At 37.6% G+C, this 21,347-nt stretch overlaps 1 protein-coding gene across 1 annotated transcript in view; it reads right to left on the minus strand.

Moving 5' to 3' along the window:
- Window positions 1-17,332, minus strand: part of GTF2A1L (general transcription factor IIA subunit 1 like) — a 58,014-nt gene extending 40,682 nt beyond the window's left edge. The window contains exons 1-2 of the mRNA XM_065890781.1: window positions 17,312-17,332; window positions 14,378-14,501 (exon numbers count right to left, since the gene is read on the minus strand). Coding sequence (XP_065746853.1) covers window positions 14,378-14,501; window positions 17,312-17,332 — 145 coding nt within the window. The remainder of the gene's footprint in view (window positions 1-14,377; window positions 14,502-17,311) is intronic.
- Between the last annotated feature and the right edge of the window lie 4,015 nt (window positions 17,333-21,347).

Consider the following 21,347-nt stretch of genomic DNA (forward strand, 5'->3'; position numbering starts at 1 on the left):
ACAGGAAAAAAAAAATAATAATAAGTCTTAATACTACTCAGCCATAAAAAAGAACAAAATAATGTCATTTGCAGCAACATGGATGAACCTGGAGATTGTCATACTGAGTGAAGTAAGTCAGACAGAGAAAGACAAACATCATATGATATCACTTATATGTGGAATCCAAAAAAATGGTACAAATGAACTTATTTACAAAACAGAAACAGAGTCACAGATGTACAAAATAAACTTACGGTTACCAGGCGGGGAAAGGGGGAGGGATAAATTGAGAGATTGGGATTGATATATACACACTACTATATATAAAATAGGTAACTAATAGGGACCTACTGCATAGCACAGGGAACTCTTCTCAACACTCTGTAATGACCTATATGGGAAAAGAATCTAAAAAAGAGTGGATAGATGTATATGTATAACTGATTCACTTTGCAGTACAGCTAAAACTAACACAATATTTTAAATCAACTATACTCCAATAACATTTTTTTTAAATAAGTCTAAAGAACAAATAGTTACTAGAAGGATCTCAGTTGACCAATGTAACCTTAAACCTTACCTCAAGGTTCATTTTACCTACTTGAACCTGACAGAAGACCATTTTGCCTTTTCTTTAATAGAAACAAAAACATTTTAGCATGTTTATGCAGCACGTATATACTGAATGTAATGTTTTTTATGGTATTTTTCCACATACTGTATTAAGAAAAACTGTCCTAAAGATCCATTTCTGACAATAGAATGGCTCCATGATATACCACAAACAGCTCAGAAGAGCAAATTTTCTTTAACTAACGATTCTTCTCACATTAAGACAACAGAAGTGAAGCTACAAAGATTGATGGTTAATGAAGTACAAAATTATTTTTATCCTCTGTCATCTATAGCTTTACTTCTTAACCAGCATTCTTTTTGGAAAGGCTAAATTAGAACTGGAGTGGCAGGAACACAATGGTATTAGTCTTAATTAGCTGAAGTGAGAAAAGCTTAGGCTGGTACAGCATAAGCCATAGCCTGAGAGGAAACAAAAATCTGTTAACATACTGTCTGAAGCAATTAAATGAATTTCTTGAGGAAAAATAGCAACAATTCTCCCCTGTTAAATACTCGGCAATAAATCCCAAAGGATAATTCTCTCTACTCATACAAATCAAACAGAGCTAAAAGAGTTTTAAGAGTTTCTTTAGAGCCATCAAAAAAATTGAACTAACAAAATTTTAAAGTTTCATGTAGCTTCTACTTAACTTTGATACTAAATTCACAAGTTATATTCATCATTCATATACATTCACTAATTATGTACACCATTATATGTGCCTGAAACATACTTTTTAAAATACTCAAGATACTGTCAATAACCAATTAAGTTTTAACTGAATACATGTTTTTACTTAAAGTGTCAGAATTTTGGTCTTCAAGTATATATTCTAGAAATAGTAAATTTCACAAACAATAAGCTTTAGAATAAAGGAAGAATTTAATCCGACAAATATAATTTAAGGAGTTTTGCAAAAAAAATAGTATAGCACAACAACATTCACATTTATAAGTGTATTTTCCCCTACACACCAAAAAGTCTTTGATACATTAAGGCAGCTAATCATTTAACAATATTTGGTCCCTCTTTGAACCATACCAAATTTTAATATCCAAGTCACATTATTCAAGAGGTGCAAAAACTGGTAAATTTCTTTTTTGTGACTACTCTTTAGTATATGACTGTCTCCTGATGACCAAACTGAATATTCTAACTCAAACCACCTCAAGAAACAACAACACTGCTGAAAATTTTAACAGATCCAAATTCAAGAACAACAGGACATAGTTTGTACCTGAAGTTTAAGAGTTTTAATGCTCAAAGATGAAAGCTAACAAATCTCTCAATGTTCCTGGTTCTTCCCTGTCTTCCTCCCACAATGACTGATGGCTTCATCAAAAAGACTATGTGACATGAAGACCAAATAGCAGAAGATGATTTGAATTGCCCTAGAAATAAGGCAATTATAGACAAAGTGACTGCCTGTCCCAGTGTGCTCAGGACAGTCCTAGTTTACACCTCTTATTCTGAGGTTATTATTATTATTACTATTTATTTATTTATTTATGACTGCCTTGGGTCTTCGTTGTTGCGCGCGGGCTTCCTCTAGTTGCGGCAAGTGGGGGGTACTCTTCGTTGCAGTGTGCGGGCTTCTCACTGCGGTGACTTCTCTTGTTGCGGAGCTCAGGCTCTAGGCACATGGGCTTCGGTAGTTGTGGCATGCGGGCTCTAGAGTGCAGGCTCAGTAGTTGTGGCGCACGGGCTTAGTTGCTCCACTGCACGTGGGATCTTCTCAGACCAAGGATCAAACCCGTGTCCCATGCATTGGCAGACAGATTCTCAACCGCTGCACCACCAGGGAAATCCTAAGGTTATTATTAACAGAATCCCATTTCTCTCTCAAAAGTGGATTATAGGGCTTCCCTGGTGGTGCAGCAGTTGGGAGTCCGCCTGCCAACGCAAGGGACGCGGGTTCGTGCCCCGGTCCGGGAGGATCCCACATGCCACGGGGCGGCTGGGCCTGTGGGCCATGGCTGCTGGACCTGCGCGTCCGGAGCTTGTGCTCCGCAGCAGGAGGGGCCACAGTGGTGAGAGGTCTGCGTCCCACAAAAAATAAATAAATAAATAAATAAAAATGATTATAAGCAAAAGACCCAGAACAGCCAATATGATATTCAAGGAGAAAATGATGAACTACTATCACTATCCAACTTCAAGACTTACTGTAAAGCTACAGTAATCAAGACAGTGTACACAAATAGATGGCAAAAAAATAGACAAATACATCAGTGGAACAGAACAGACAGCCCAGAAATAGATCCCCATAAATATAATCAACTGATCTTTGACAAAGGAGCATAAGCTATACGATGGAGCAAAGACAGTCTCTTCAACAAATAGTGCTGGAACAACTGAACATCCAGTGCAAAAAAAAAATGAACCTAGATACAGACCTTACACGCTTCACAAAAGTTAACTCAAAATGGATCACAGAGCTAAATGTAAAATGCAAAACTATAAAACTCCTGGAAAATAACATATGAAAAAATCTACATGACTTGAGTATAGCAATGACTTTTTTAATACAACACTGAAGGAACAATCCATGAAAGACATAACTGATAAGCTGGACTTCATTAAAATTAAAAACTGCTTTGCAAAAGACAATGTGAGGAGAATGAGGAGACAAGCCACAGTTTGGGAGAAAATATTTGCAAAAGACGTACCTGATAAGGGACTGTTATCCAAAATAAACAAAGAGACGGAGGACCTTCAAGGTGGTGGAGGACTAAGACATGGAGATCACTTTCCTCCCCATAAATACATCAAAAATACATCTACAGTCTACCGCCATACCATCCTGAACACGCCTGATCTCGTTCGATCTCAGAAAAATACATCTACATGTAGAACAAATACTACAAAATACCTACTGAATGCTGGCAGAAGACCTCAGACTTCCCAAAAGAGCCATGTGGCTCACAGGGTCTTGGTGCTCTGGCCAGGGGTCAGGCCTGAGTCTCTGAAGTGAGAGAGCCGAGTTCAGGACACTGGACCACCACAGATATCCCGGCAAGATATCAATATAATATCAATCGTTAAGAGCTCTCCCAGAGACCTCTGTCTCAATGCTTACACCCAGCTCCACTCAACGACCAGCAAGCTCCAGTACTAGACATCCCACGCCAAACAACTAGCAAGACAGGAACACAACCCCACCCATTAGAATAGAGGCTGCCTAAAATCATATTGAGTTCACAAACATCCCCAGAACACACACCAGACGTGGTCCTGACCACCAGAAAGACAAGATCCAGCCTCATCCACCAGAACACAGGCACCAGTTCCCTCCACCAGGAAGCCGACACAACCCACTGAACCAACCTTACCCACTGGAGGCAGACACCAAAAACAATGGGAACTACGAACCTGCAGGCTGGAGACCCCAAACACACTAAGTTAGGCAAGACAGGAAGACAGAGAAATATACAGCAGATGAAGGAGCAAGGTAAAAACCCACCAGACCAAACAAATGAAGAGGAAATAGGCAGTCTACCTGAAAAAGAATTCAGAGTAATGATAGTAAAGATGATCCAAAATCTTGGAAACAGAATGGAGAAAATATAAGAAACATTTAACAAGGACCTAGAAGAACTAAAGAGCAAACAAACAATGATGAACAACACAATAAATGAAATTTAAAATTCTCTAGAAGGAATCAATAGCAGAATAACTGAGGCAGAAGAATGGACAAGCAACCTGGAAGATCAAATAGTGGAAATAATTACCTCAGAGCAGAATAAAGAAAAAAGAATGAACAGAATTGAGAACAGTCTCAGAGACCTCTGGGACAATATTAAACACATCAACATTTAAATTATAGGTGTCCCAGAAGAAGAGAAAAAGAAAGGGACTGAGAAAATATTTCAAGAGAATACAGTTGAAAACTTCCCTAATATGGGAAAGGAAATAGTCAATCAAGTCCAGGAAGCACAGAGAGTTCCAAGCAGGATAAATCCAAGGAGAAACACGCCAAGACACATATTAATCGAACTATCAAAAGTTAAATACAAAGAAAAAATATTAAAAGCAGCAAGGGAAGAACAACAAATAACATACAAGGGAATCCCCATAAGGTTAACAGCTGATCTTTCAGCAGAAACTGCAAGCCAGTAGGGAGTGGCAGGACATATTTAAGTGATGAAAGGGAAAAACCTACAACCAAGATTACTCTACCCAGCAAGGATCTCATTCAAATTTGATGGAGAAATTAAAATCTTTACAGAGAAGCAAAAGCTAACAGAATCCAGCACCACCAAGCCACCTTTACAACAAATGCTAAAGGAACTTCTCTAGGCAGGAAACACAAGAGAAGGAAAAGACTTAAAATAACAAACCCCAAAAAACTAAGAAAATGGTAATAGGAACATACATATCGGGAGTTACCTTAAATGTAAATGGATTAAATGCTCCAACCAAAAGACACAGACTGGCTGAATGGATACAAAAACAAGACCCGTATATATGCTCTCTACAAGAGACCTACTTCACACCTAGGGACACATACAGGCTGAAAGTGAGGGGATGGAAAAAGATATTCCATGCAAATGGAAATCAGAAGAAAGCTCGAGTAGCAATACTCAGATAAAATAGACTTTAAAATAAAGAATGTTACAAAAGACAAGGAAGGACACTACATAATGATCAAGGGATCAATCCAAGAAGAAGATATAACAATTATAAATATACAGGCATCAAACATAGGAGCACCTCAATACATAAGGCAACTGCTAACAGCTCTAAAAGAGGAAATCGACAGTAACACAATAATAGTGGGGGACTTTAACATCTCACTTACACCAATGGACAGATCATCCAAAATGAAAATAAATAATGAAAGAGAAACTTTAAATGACATATTAAACAAGATGGACTTAACTGATAATTATAGGAGATTCCATCCAAAAACGACAGAACACACTTTCTTCTCAAGTGCTCATGGAACATTCTCCAGGATAGATCATATCTTGGGTCACAAATCAAGCCTTGGTAAATTTAAGAAAACCGAAATCATATCAAGTATCTTTTCGAACCACAACACTATGAGACTAGATATCAATTACAGGGAAAAAAATCTGTAAAAAATACAAACACATGGAGGCTAAACAATACACTACTAAATAACCAAGAGATCACTGAAGAAATCAAAGAGGAAATCAAAAAATATCTAGAAACAAATGACAATGAAAACATGACGACCCAAAGCCTATGGGATGCTGCAAAACCAGTTCTAAGAGGGAAGTTTATAGCAATATATTCTTACCTCAAGAAAAAAGAAAAATCTCAAATAAACAACCTAACCTTACACCTAAAGCAAATAGAGAAAAAGGAACCAAAAAAACCCCCAAAGTTAGCAGAAGGAAAGAAATCATAAAGATCAGATCAGATAATAAATGAAAAAGAAATGAAGGAAACAATAGCAAAGATCAATAAAACTAAAACCTGGTTCTTTGAAAAGATAAACAAAATTGATAAACCATTAGCCACACTCATCAAGAAAAAGAGGGAGAGTACTCAAATCAATAAAATCAGAAATGAACAAGAAATTACAACAGACACTGCAGAAATATAAAGGATCGTGAGAGATTACTACAATCAACTGTATGCCAATAAAATGGACAACCTGGAAGAAATGGACAAATTCTTAGAAAAGCAAAACCTTCCGAGACAGAACCAGGAAGAAACAGAAAATATAAACAGACCAATCACAAGTAATGAAATTAAAATTGTGATTAAAAATCTTTCAACAAACAAAAGCCCAGGACCAGATGGCTTCACAGGTGAATTCTATCAAACATTTAGAGAGGGGCTAACACCTATCCTTCTCAAACTCTTCCAAAATATAGTAGAGGGAGGAACACTCCCAAACTCATTCTATGAGGCCACCATCACCCTGATACCAAAACCAGACAAAGCTGTCACAAAGAAAACTACAGGCCACTAACACTGATGAACACAGATGCAAAAATCCTCAACAAAATACTAGCAAACAGTATCCAACAGCACTTTAAACAGATCATACACCATGATTAGGTGGGGTTTATCCCAGGAATGCAAGGATTCTTCAATATACGCAAATCAATCAATGTGATACACCATATTAACAAATTGAAGGAGAAAACCCATATGATCATCTCAATAGATGGAGAAAAAGCGTTTTACAAAATTCAACACCAATTTATGATAAAACCTCTCCAGAAAGTAGGCATAGAGGGAACTTACCTCAACATAATAAAGGCCATATATGACAAACTTGCAGCCAACATCATTCTCAATGGGGAAAAACTGAAACCATTTCCACTAAGATAAGAAACAAGACAAGGTTGCCCACTCTCACCACTATCATTCAACTTAGTTTTGGAAGTTTCAGCCACAGCAATCAGAGAAGAAAAAGAAGTAAAAGGAATCCAAATAAAAAAGAAGAAGTTAAACTGTCACTGTTTGCAGATGACATGATACTATACATAGAGAATCCTGAAGATGCTACGAAAAAACTATTAGAGCTAATCAATGAATTTGGTAAAGTAGCAGGATACAAAATTAATGCACAGAAATCTCCTGCATTCCTATACACTAATGATGAAAAATCTGAAAGGGAAATTAAGGAAACACTCCCATTTACCACTGCAACAAAAAGAATAAAATATCTAGGAATAAACCTACCTAAGAAGACAAAAGACCTGTATGCAGAAAACTATAAGACACTGATGAAAGAAATTAAGGATGACACAAGCAGATGGAGACATATACCATACTCCTGAACTGGAAGAATCAACATTGTGAAAATGACTATACTACTCAAAGCAATCTGCAGATTCAATGCAATCCCTATCAAATTACCAATGGCATTTTTCACAGAGGTAGAACAAAAAATTTTACAATTTGTATGGAAACACAAAAGACCCCGAATAGCCAAAGCAATCATGAGAAAGAAAAATGGAGCTGGAGGGATCAGGCCCCTGGACTTCAGACTATACTACAAAGCTACAGTAATCAAGACAGTATGGTGCTGGCACAAAAAGAGAAATATAGATCAACGGAACAGGATAGAAAGCCCAGAGATAAACCCATGCACATATGGTCACCTTGTATTTGATAAAGGAGGCAAGAATATACAATGGAGAAAAGACAGCCTCTTCAATAAGTGGTGCTGGGAAAACTGGACAGCTACATGTAAAAGAATGAAATTAGAACACTTGCTAACACCATACACAAAAATAAACTCAAAATGGATTAAAGACCTAAATGTACAGCCAGACACTATAAAACTCTTAAAGAAAAACATAGGCAGAACACCCTATGACATAAATCACAGCAAGATCCTTTTTGACCCACCTGCTAGAGAAATGGAAATAAAAACAAAAATAAGCAATGGGACCTAATGAAACTTAAAAGCTTTTGCACAGCAAAGGAAACCATAAACAAGATGAAAAGACAAGCCTCAGAATGGGAGAAAATATTTGCAAACAAAGCAACTGACAAAGGATTAATCTCCAAAATATACAAGCAGCTCATGCAGCTCAATATCAAAAACAACCCAATTCAAAAATGGGCAGAAGACCTAAATCGACATTTCTCCAACAAAGACATACAGATTGCCAATAAACACATGAAAGGATGCTCAACATCATTAATCATTAGAGAAATACAAATCAAAACTACAATGAGGTATCACCTCACACTGGTCCGAATGGCCATCATCAAAAAATCTACAAACAAGAATTGCTGGAGAAGGTGTGGAGAAAAGGGAACCCTCTTGCACTGTTGGTGGGAATGTAAATTGATACAGCCACTATGGAGAACAGTATGGAGGTTCCTTAAAACCTAAAAATAGAACTACCATGTGACCCTGCAATCCCACTACTGGGCATATACCCTGAGAGAACCATAATTCAAAAAGAGTCATGTACCACAATGTTCATTGCAGCACTATTTACAATGTCCAGCACATGAAAGCAACCTACGTGTCCATCGACAGATGAATGGATGAAGAAGATGTGGCACATATATACAATGGAATGTTACTCAGCCATCAAAAGAAATTAAACAGTTATTTGTTGTGAGGTGGATGGACACAGAGTCTGTCACACAGAGTGAAGTAAGTCAGAAAGAGAAAAACAAATACCATATGCTAACACATATATATGGAATCTAAAAAAAAATGGTTCTGAAGAACCTAGGGGCAGGACAGGAATAAAGATGCAGACGTAGAGAATGGACTTGAAGACACGGGGAGGGGGAAGGGTAAGCTGGGACGAAGTGAGAGAGTGGCATGGACATATATACAGTACCAGATATAAAACAGATAGCTAGTGGGAAGCAGCCACATAGCACAGGGGGATCAGCTCAGTGCTTTGTGTCCACCTAGAGGAGTGGGATAGGGAGACTCAAGAGGGAGGGTATATGGGGATATATGTGTTCGAATAGCTGATTCACTTTGTTCTACAGCAGAGACTAATACACCATTGTAAAGCAATTATACTCCAATAAAGATGTGAAAAAAAAAGTTAAAAAAAAGATAAATAAAAGGCAAATTTACTAAAAAAAAAAACACAAAGAACACTCAAAACTTAACAATAAGCAAACAAACCAATTAAAAAATGGGCCAAAGACCTAAATAGACACTTCACCAAAGAAGATATATATATGGCAAATAAGCATATGAAAAATATAAAAGATGCTCCATATCATATGTCATTGGGGAAATGTAAATTAAAACAACGAGATACCACTACACCCCTATTGGAATGGACAAAATTCAGAACACTGGTAACAGCAATATGCTGGCAAGTATGCGGAGCGACAAACTCTCATTCATTGCTGGGGAATGTAAAATGGTTCGGCCACTTTGGAAGACAGTTTGACAGTTTCTTACCAAGCTAAACATACTCTTACCATATGATCCAGCAATCACACTTCTTGGTATTTGCCCAAAGGAGCTGAAAAGTTATTTCTTCACAAAAACCTGCACACAAATGTTTACAGCACTTTTATTCATAATTGTCAAAACCTGGCAGCAACCAAGATGTCATCCCTCAGTAGGTGAATGGATATATAAACTGTGGTACCTCCGGACAATGGAGTATTATTCAGGGCTGAAAAGAAAGGAGCCATCAAGCCATGAAAAGACATGGAAGAAACTTAAAAATCATATCACTGAACTTCCCTGGTGGCACAATGGTTAAGAATCCATCTGCCAATGCAGGGGACACGAGTTCAAGCCATGGTCCGGGAGGATCCCACATGCCACGGAGCAACTGGGCCCGTGCGCCAGAACTACTGAGTCTGTGCTCTGGAGCCCACAAGCCACAATTGCTGAGCCCACCATGCCACAACTGCTGAAGCCTGTGTGCCTAGAGCCTGTGCTCTGAAGCAGGAGAAGCCACCGCAACGAGAAGCCCGTGCACCGCAACAAAGAGTAGCTCCCGCTCACCGCAACTAGAGAAAACCCGGGTGCAGCAACGAAGATCCAACGCAGCCAAATATAAATAAATAAATTTTTTTTAAAAAAAATCATATTACTAACTGAAAGAAGCCAACCTGAAAAGGCTGTATACTATAGCGTCACAACTACATGACATTCTAGAAAAGGCAAAACTATGGAGACAGTAAAAAGATCAGTGGTTGCCAGGGATTGGTGTGAGGGGAACGGATGCAGAGGAGAACAGAAGATATTTGGGGCAATGGAAATACTCTGTATGAAACTATTACAATGGAGTCAAGTCATTATAAACTTGCCCAACCCCACAGAATGTACAACACGTTGGGTGTTTACAATGGACGTTGGGTGTTTACGATGTGTCAATGCAGGTTCATCAACTGTAACGGATGTACCACTCTGGTGGGGTATGTTGATAACTGGAGAGGCTATGCATGAGTGGGAGCAAGGAGTATATGGGAAATATCTGTACCCTCTCTCAAATTTGCTGTGAACCTAAAGATGTTCTAAAAAATTAAGTTTTTTTAAAATTTATTTATTTTATTTAATTTTTGGCTGTACTGGGTCTTTGTTGCTGCATGCGGACTTTTCTCTAGTTGTGGCAGCAGGGGCTACTTATTCATTGCGATGCACAGGCTTCTCATTGTGGAGCATGGGTTCTAGGCACGTGGCCTTCAATATTTGTGGCACGCAGCCTCAGTAGTTGTGGCATGTGGGCTCTAGAGTGCAGGCTCTAGAGCGCAGGCTCAGCAGCTGTGGCACATGGGCCCAGTTGCTCTGCGGCATGTGGGATCTTCCCAGACCAGGGCTCGAACCCGTGTCCCCTGCATTGGCAGGCGGATTCCTAACCACTGCGCCACCAAGGAAGCCCCATGTATTTTTTAAAAGTGGATTATAAATTATATATAATAGAATATAAGAATAGAACAGCAGTTCTCAAAGTTTAGTGTACAAACCCCTGGGGGTCCGTAAGATACTTTCAGGGTGTTCATAAGGTCAAAACTATTTTTATAATATCAAAACAATATATGCCTTTTTAATTTTTCACTAAATATTTTAAGGTGGGGGATGGTGCTGACATTTGCACTGATAGCACAAAGCCGTGATAAATAAAACTGAAGGCACCTTCACATGAATTAAGTCTGTAAGCACCAAACCTTACTAGTGCTCATTGTATTTACTCTCCATTGCTATCTACTCACAGTTTAAAAATAAACAAATAAAACCAGCAACAACAAAACTGTCTCACTTAAGAAATTCCTTAATGTAACCATAAAGAATTATTTTTACTAAATTTCAACCCTCAAGTATACTTGCTTTTAATATTCTGTGTGAGGAAATAGGAAGAACATATAAAGCATTTCTGTAGCATCCAGAAGTACAGGGAAGTATGAGGAAATCCAATGGTGCTATTGTTTAAGTTGGGAGCTGACCTAGCTAATTTCTTTTTTCAAGAAACACTATTTTACCTGAAAGAAAAACTGACAGAAACTATGGTTCATCAGACTTGGGTATTTGGCAATCTTTTGAAAATGAACTAAGTGTGCCCATCACCTCAAGGAAAACAAACTGACAGTATTTGTTTGGCAATGATAAAATTCAAGCTTTCAAGCAAAAATTAGAATTTTGAAAACTATATCCACTACAGTAAGCTTCATCGCTTTCCAATACTTAAACACTTTCCTGTGAGATATGTGGAGATATTAATATGATTTTTTATCCTGTACAATGAACCATGTGTCAAATGTATAACTCAGTGAACCAATATTTTCCACGTCACCCACGTATGTTACAAAATTACACAGGGGTTAGACAGTCATTCAAAATGCAAGATATACCAGTGAACTTTAACATCACAAAAAGTCCATTGATATGGTTTCAGATTACACTTTGCAGCTAACCTCTCAGAAACTACCACGTGTTGAGTTTTAGCATAGTACCAAATTACCTGAAAAAGCTATTAAAACACTCTTCCTTTTCCAATTATCTATCTGTGGAAGATTAGATTTTCTCCTGCCAAAACTACATATCACAACAGATTAAATTTAGAAATAGATATGAGAATCCAGCTGTCTTGTATTAAGCCAGACATTAACAAGAATTGCAGAAAAGTAAAACAATACCAGTCTTCTCACTAAATATTTTTTTGTTCTGGAAAAGAGTTATTTTTAACAAATATATATTAACATACAATCATTTTTTTAATTAATAAATCAACATTTTAAAAATTTCTCAGCTTTAATTTCTAATATGGTAAATAGATACTAACAACCCACATAAAAGGAAGCACTTTGAGGTTCTCAATTTTTAAGTGTAAAGAGGTCCTGAGACCAAAAAAAAAAAAAAGTTGACAACTGAAGATATGGCAAATGACTAAACAAATGGATAATAGAGTCAAAGAAAATACAACAGGGCAAACAAATTTTAACAGTGGAGAAGACAAAGGCAAAGGACTTATTCCACTGTAGATTTAATTTGAACTTGTTATCAAGAGATAAAAAGGTTGTAGCGTACGTTTAGGCTATCTTAATCAGGCTTTTAGAAGCATACAACAAGATGATATAATTAAAAAGTACTTCAATTTTATGAGGCTGTTTACTTCAAGAATCTTATTGCAGGGTACCTCGAAATGAAGAGGGATAGGAAAAAGGCCTATAATGCAGTTTTACAGGATACATGTGCTTCCTCTTCACTTCATCATGAATGATGTAGAAAAGAATAAGAAGAAAAACTGTCTTGTTTAAATGTAATTATTTCTATTATTCTAACCTCTAAGACAGAATTAGAAAGAAAGAAGTGCTGAGTGAAAGTCAGCTAGATACGTTGCAAGACTATTTTGTGATTTAAATCACTGGTAATATTACCATCTTGAGGCAAAATCAAGAATTACAATAGTGTTCCAGCTAGTCTTTTCTTAAGAACCATGCTTTTCATAAAAGACGATCAAATATTTTACTACTCCACATTCACCACCCTCCAAGCCACTCCTAAGGAAAAGATCTTTAAAGTTCTTTAATGAAGAAAAAATTTTAAAGAATGTTATTTAAATAGAGAAATAAAAGGGATGCCCTAATAAAACAGTAAAGTTAAAAATGAAGCATAGCCAAAAACTGAACAATTGATGTAATTCAATGTGTCAACTTAATAATTAAAACAGCCATGGCTAACTCTTAAAGAGCAACGTTACACATTTTAAGCACAGCATTATGTAAGTTGTGTTTGGTAACTCAACACTCATTGTTATTTTCATTTTTATACGTTATAATTGCTGTCACACTTAAATTCTCTCATTTTGTAATAGACGAGGTAGTAGCCTCCTTACTATTGATATTTTCCCCTCACCTTGACCCACAAGATTTTCATGTGAATTTTCCCAAGTATGCCATGAACAAGTTTTTACTGACAATCTAATCCAAAATCTACCCTTACCTCTTGCAGACATTCATCTATTGAATTTCGGCTAAATCCAATAAAACCTACTTGTGTGTGTCTGTCTGTATCCGCACACGTCTATATCTGGGTGTGTCCCCTGAGTCTGGATATGTCTGTTGGTGTGTGCCTCTGTGTCTGTCAGTGCATCCCTATGTGCCTGCGTCTCTGTACATCAACATGTAGATGTATATACACACACACATCAGGATAGCATAAGGATTATAAGAATCAGAGGAGAAAAAAATAAATAAAGTCTAGAAAGATATAATAGTATTGTTTTATCTTTTAGCAGTTAGTCTTTTCCAGTTTAAATTGATAGATATAATATGGACAAATATTTCCCTTAAAAGCAGAGGTCTAGATTTAAGTCCAAGATGAAAGACAATACGCATATGGTCCATTTCTAGCCATCATTTTATATCCAAAACTGTGAAGTAGCCTGAATAACCTCCATATTCCTGTTTATACTCCATTTTGCTTCCATTTCAATTACAGATTTACAATACATACAGATAGCAAGAGAAAGAGAAAGAATGCACAAGCTTGCAAGCACCCATCTTTCCCTCTGCTTCTTCACCAAGTGGCTGGATTACTCCTTTACTAGAGCCAATCAAATCCTCTGAGATAAACAAAGGGTATTTCCAATAGCCCACAAACTATATAATTTGTTCCTATGAAGTAAGGCTTTGTCACCTTTGTAGACTATAATAGTTTTAAAAATAGTTTAAATAACCTAATTTTTTTGTCAATAATTACATGGCAGTGATGACTTATCCTGTGTTCTTTTAATAGCAATGATTGTGAAGTCCAAGCCCTCTCCCCTTAAGAACATTACCCTAATTCCAAACCACCACCAAATGAGAATTTGTTCTGCATATAGTATTAATTTACTAACTATATCCAACCTGTTGATGACTGCAATGTTTGGTGCAAACTGTGTGGCAACTGAAGGGTGAACAAAGGCAAATGGACACCATTTCTGAAGAAGTCTTCTGTTGCTTTAGACTGTAAAACCTTTGTTTCCCAGAGCTGCAGAGAAAAACAAAATGTTTGCTCTTAAAAAAAAAAAAATTAGGGTATTTCCTCCTATATTTTTTACTTTTAAATTGTCAGCTGAAGGCACAATAAGTGGGTAAGTATTAAACTATAATTAAGGGGTTTGAATTTAATTTATCCATTTTTTTTAAGCTGAAAAAACGAGAAACTTCTACTGTCTACAAACCTGCTTCAGGTCTTTTAAGACTTGTTCCTCTATACCTTCTTCAGCAAATAGATCCCGCACTCCTTCAATTACATCTTCAATTACAGATCTGTAGAGTTTAGACTACATAAAAGCAATTGTTAAAGTTTTACATTCTCAAGTTTGAGTGTATCCAGCCTTAAAAAACATGCAGTATACACTTTCTAATCTTATATTTGAAGAAAAGCCACCATAAGGATTTTCACTCTGTGCATCCTATTCCCAATACAGTCTTAGCTTTGCATAAATTGGTTAACTTCAGACCCATAGTCTCAGCTTATCTATAGGGCTGAATCACAATACTACAAGAAAATAAGAGATAATAATCTCATCAAGATGTATGGTTACTTTTAGGATCCTTGGCTTTTGTGTCAGTATTTAACCTCCACACTCCTTTTTAAAAAGGAAATTAATTTAAGACAGGTGGAAATGAACCTTTTGTTTTCAATTTACCTTTTTCTCAGAGGGACCCAGAGAGCTTTTTTAGAGTTTACTATATTACTTCCATAAATGTAAATAAATTCCAAGCCATAAATTTGGGGCAAGCAACTACAATAGAGTCACCAAAGTCTGTCCCGCTTCCAACATACAAAGTCCAAAAAGATATTCTGAACCATGGTCAAGTAAAAGTACAACTGCACCGAAAAGGATTTCCTAAGAGAAACTAAGGACATAAACCTTACCCTTCCACAATCTGCATACTGCAGAGACTAAGTAACATCCTAAAAGCAGATCTTTACCAGATTAAAAACTGGTCAATATCAATAGAAAAACAGCCCTGTGAAATAAACTCAGTCCTTCAAATCTATGTAAACTGTGCTCCACTCCCACCCTAGTCCAAAATGGCAATGCTAGGAAATTCCCTGGCAGTCCAGTGGTTAGGACTCGGCGCTTTCACTGCCTGGGTTCAATCCCTGGTGTGGGGACTATGATCCCACAAGCCATGCGGCACCACCAAAAAAGATCAAATAAAAATAAATAAAATTAAAAAATGCAAAAAAAGAATGGCAATGCTAAGTGTACTGACAATACTGACCTAGTGGAAGTTCTACTGATAAGAAATAACAAAATAGGAATTTAGTTGAATTGCTCTTATTTCAAATTGCTTAATCAGGCCAAATTGAAAATTCTGTCATTCTAGGACTACTTTTTCATACTACTCAGTAAATATTCTAAGTACTCCTATTCATGCGAAGAGTAGTTAGGTATTAAACTTATTCCTTCTAAAGACCCAGAGTGAGCCTACGAAAAAGCCAATCAGTAATATTTAAATAATACGTTATTCACAAGCATAGTCAATAAGATTAAGTGCCCTAGATTAGTTCCTTCTTCTAAAACAGTCTACCCTGATAAAGCTGTGCTTAACTGATGTGTCAGTGTCAGGCCCAGCTAGTGTGATCACACTTAAAGCTAGAGGTAAAAACTCCTAGGGATAAAAACATCTTTTAAGATCTACCCTCAGAATGTAACAGCAGCCATCAAAAATAACCCATTAGAACATAATTTTTCAAAAGCAAAGTAGGAATTGAACATACTTTCTCTTCTAGGACTACAGCTAGACTTTATATTCTTTCCCTGTTATCTTCATTAGTATATGTATAGTCCACTATGCATAGCCCAGGAAATCCATCTTAACCTCTTCCCTATGTAAAAGAAAACACACACACATTCCTTGGAGTTTCACCATCAAATAAAATGGTATACACGGTAAGCTTACATTCAAGCATAATTATTTCACATATATTAAAATACATTATCAGAAAAAGGATACACATTAAAAGAATAACTTGTCTTCAGAAATGAACCATTTTATCCTTCTTATGTACAGATGGAACCCATAAAACAACACAGATCTGGACAAGCACATTGCCTTTCACCAAATGTGAAGTCTGTTGAAATGAACTGAAAATAAACGTGATTTCTTGACTTTCTTTCTTTAAATCAATTTTTAGGATTGATAGAGGGTCTCACAAGACCATTTAGCCTGTCAGTTCTCATGCGAGGTTTACGTACTCCTTAACGGTAACAAAGCAACGTCTGGGTTTATCAATTCCAACTGTACACTTAAACATTAAGATGCTTAAGGATGGGGAAATGGAGGGGTGCGGGAGAACTCTAAAAATATGTGGTGGGGTAACCTAAAGTATCACATTACCTGTTATTTCGGGTAAATAATACAGCTTAGACTCAACAGTGGTCATACTAAAATTAAACTACAATTAGAGTACAACTGAACTCAGTAATTCTAAACACACTAAAATGGAAGGCTTAAGGTGCGTTCCATCTCTAACCACCTTCTCAAATCCTCACTTTAGAGGACCTCAGCTCCATGAGGAGTAAGAAGGAGAAGAAGAGGGGCACTTGCTGTTCTGGCGGGGGGCCAGGTCCAACTTCCGGCTGAGCTACTGGCCCTCATCCACTTCCTCTAACACGGAGGAGAAGAACAGAGGAGCCCCTAAGGGAGAGGGCTCCTGAAAGTCTGTAAAGAGCCAGGAGGGGAAAAAAAAAAAAGGGTGTGCGGAGCTCCACTGCCATGAGCCCAGGACCGCGCTCCCTCTGCACGGAGCACAGGCCGAGAGGCCAGGCTGGTGGTCCTTACCACCGGGTTGACGGACTCCATGACCGCTGCTCCAGCGCCTTGCCGCTTGCGCCTGCGCAGCACGCGATGCGCCTCCGAGGACCATTCTTTGCGTGCTTTGAACGTAGGTGCACGTTGTCCACGCAACGACGTCAGGACGCTGGGGGCGGGGCAGGGGAGGAGAGAAAGGTTAATGATGAGGGCTAAGTGGAGTCGCGCTGCAGAGGCAGTTAAGAGGTTGACCTGAAAGTGCAAAGAGACCAGATAAAACGGGGTGGTTAACTCTGGTGTAACCAACTTTGGGCCGTTCACATGACCCTTGAAGAGCCTTTATTTTCTCAATCTATAAAATAAAGGCTAAGAAAATAGGGGATGAGCAATGCAGCGGTAGATCCCAGTTCACTTTACCTTTGAGAAGAGGGGAGCTAGTGGTATCTGTCCTCTCCTTCTGCCAATTTTCATTCCTCCCCTTACGCCCCAGTCACAGCTGAACTCCAGTATATAATAAGAGTCAAACTCTTCTAAGATTGGTTCTCAAAGTGTACAACAGCAACATCAGCTTCATCTGGAAACCTGTTAAAAATGCAAATTATTGGGTCCCTCCCCAGACCTACTGAATCAGAAACTCTGAGGCTGGGACCTAGCCTTCTGTAACTTTAACATGCTCTCCACGTGATTCTGATGGGCACTTCAATGAGACTCTTTGTCCCAAAGCAAAGATTTTCAGCTTTGGCTGCACACTGAAATCACCTGGGGAGCTTAATAAAGGTTTGGCACCTGAGTCTCACCCCAGAGACTCTGATTCTATTATGCAGCCAAGTTGGAGAACCACTGATAAAATAAAGTCAGCACCCCAATACCACCCAGGCTCCTTTTCCTCCTCAGGCAGAAATGACACTCTTGACCTGTAATAATTCCCTCCTTCCCCTGAAGGGTAGAGCATCTAGGGGCATACCTTGCCTAGGGCTGAGGGTAGATGTAGGCACAGATAACCTGGAGGGTTAGATAAGGGAACAAGTCATTTATTACCACTACTCTGCCTTTTAAAACAGCCTTTCTAGCCTGCAGATAGATCCTGACCTAACCAGATGGCTAAGTTACTGAATGATTAAAAATCCTATCAGGTTTAAAATTGGCTGTTTATTTATTTATTTGTGCATGTAAGTTCAGTAAAGCTATTTATATCTGACCATTCTGTATTTGCTTTGCCTGGGCCAGGTACCTTATAGTTTGTGAGTTTCAAGAAGCTAATTTATATGAAGCCCTTTAGAAGACTTTCCTAAATTGAAAACTATCTGAAATTTCTTTTACAAAAAGCCAAGAATGTTACATAGTACTTTTTAATGATTGTATCTCTACCTGGCAATTAACTACCAGAAGTATTCAAAGTGACTTAACTTACACGCAAAACACAAAGCTAAAAGCAGTCATTGATTCCTACTGATATCATAAAAATTCAATTATTCAGCTTATTGCCAAAAAATCTCATTTTTCATCTTTTTCATAGCCAAGTTTTAAAACTTTATTCCTAAATGCATAGGATTAGTAATCACCTAACTTTTTGGGACAGCATACTGTTTTATATTACTTCATTATAGATTTTATCCTTCTCAGGGCTATACTATAGATCATACATACTTTTGAAATTAAATTTGGACCTTGGTACCCATAAAAAGTGTGACTGAGTTGAACTGTTGTTTCTTAGTATACTTAGTAGACTCAGGTTGCCAAGAGGTTATGTAACTGGCAGAGAAATGTCAGTAACTTTCCATTTGCCCCTGGTGGTCTGTCTGCATGGTCACTAGTAGACTAAGATATAGTTTCTTCCCAGTAATAGACAATGGCTTTTAGAGGAGGTATACTTTAACCTACATTCCAGGTGAATCCAAGTTGCAAATCTGCTCTCGACCTGAGATAGCCAGCTTCCAAGATGGCCCCCAAAGATCCTTACCTCCTAGTATTCGCAACCTTGTGTTCTCCCCTCCCACACTGTAGCATGGTTTGTCTGGGTGACCAACAGAAAAGCAGAAGTAATGATGTATCACTTCTAAGATTAGGTTATAAATGACTGTGGCTTCCTTCCTTGGGATTCCTTCAGATCACTCACTTGGGAGAAGACAGCTGTCATGTTGTGAGGACAGTCAAGCACTCCGCCTATGGAGAGGCCCAGGTGGCAAGGAACGAAGACTCCAGCCCATAGCCAACAGGGATCCCTGTTGGAAATTGATGCCTCCCCATTTGGGCTGTCAGATGATTGCAGCCCTGACTGGTCTGCATCCCTTTGAGAGACTCTGAACCGGAAACTGTGTGAGATAATAAATATTTGTCATTTTAAGCAGTTAAGTTTGGGGATAATTTGTTACACAAAATGGGATAACTAATACAGGACCCATTCTCTGATCGGACTGTGCCTAGTGAAGGCTTGGTTTTTCCTCATTGTAATCTCAGCATTTAAGCTTTCCTGAGTACCCTCATCAGTCACAAGAGCATTTGAAAAGTATGTAAAGGAATCTTTATAGGCTGATATTTGATAGTGTTGACCCCAGGTTATCATCAAACAAGCAGACTGTTGTAGTCATGTAATGATCACATTTCTTTTGTCAGTTTTTCAAACTCAGAGGGGAAGTGTGTTGCATACACAAAAGACTTTTGATGCTAAAATTGAAATTTCAAGATCCCAAAGCCTCAGTGAGGCAATTTTACAGTAACTTTTTTTTTTTACGTTAGTAATTAGAGAATAAGAAAGGAATGCTGAGCTTTGGTCTGTCTTTGAGTACACAGTTTTTGAAATTACACCTGTGGCAAAATATAAAGCTCTTCCCCAATTGCCCATCACAGTTCAGAGCATCAGATTTTCATTTTCTCCTGTTTTGTTTAGAGGCTATAATATCTATTTAACATATCATTTGTAATCAACACTAGTTTTGTAACATTTAAGCAAATCTTAATAATCAGATTAATTTCTCTGCATTCTGTAAGTTCATATTACTTTTGCCTAGAGGTTTCAGTGATATTATAAAAGTAAAGAAAAAAACTTCTCTTTGTTTATTGTGAGAAAAGGCCATATCTATGAAGTCCTTTCTCTGAATAAGAATGTTTTTAAAAATGTATTTTAGAGACAGCCCATTATCTTTTACGTATTAAATTTTACAGTCAAATGCAGAGCATTTCAGTAACTCTAGACTCTAAATAATATATTTATCAGTAATGAAAAATACAAGTTAGGCTATGAGCATATGCCTTAAGGCAGCAAATATTCACTATTAGTTTCTGAACATTTTTCACCCAATGCACTAAACCCAGCAGTACTGTGTTTCTCTGCCTCTGTTTCATCCTTCACATCATTCAGGAAATGAAAATCCACATAATCTCTACCTCACCTTGTAACTTTGAAATGGCTGCAATGTTAGTAGTTCTGATTTGTTTATACTCTGCACTTTTATAACATTTTCCATTTTCTAATACAACTCTAAAATCAACTTACATTATTTGAACATCAGATACAATTCCACCACGATGAATCCCTCCCCGCTCCCCCAATAGGATTTCAGTTAAAATGACCATGTGACACAGTGCGATGGCCAACTGGTGACCTTATCACACAGTGGAACACTGTTAATGTTCACATTACTACCTATTTTCAAATGTTTTAATATTAAAGAGATGTATACATTGTGTGCATATGAAAATGAGTGACTATAATTAACTCAAGGAAAGTGTGAAGGATGACTTCAAACACAGTTTTCCCTATGGCTACTTTTCAACATTCTCATGGGGTCTTGATAAGAATTCAGTAATTTCCAAGCTAACAAATTATTCCATTTTCATTTCTTTAATCACAATGTGTATAATCAAATGTGAACATGAAATATTAGCAAGAATAATGTCTGTTGTCTCCAGTGAATTTTCCAACCTAAATTTCTACTTAGAGAAGATGGAGGTAAAGACCAATAAATTGAACTTAAGGCTATGACCTAGAAAGAACCAACCAGCTTTGTTCCCACAGTAAGTGTACTTATCTTCTTTCCTAATTGGTCTCATTTTGTAAGATGTAAAG

This window comes from Phocoena phocoena, chromosome 14 (assembly GCF_963924675.1).
Source record: "Phocoena phocoena chromosome 14, mPhoPho1.1, whole genome shotgun sequence".
Classification (NCBI taxonomy): domain Eukaryota; kingdom Metazoa; phylum Chordata; class Mammalia; order Artiodactyla; family Phocoenidae; genus Phocoena; species Phocoena phocoena.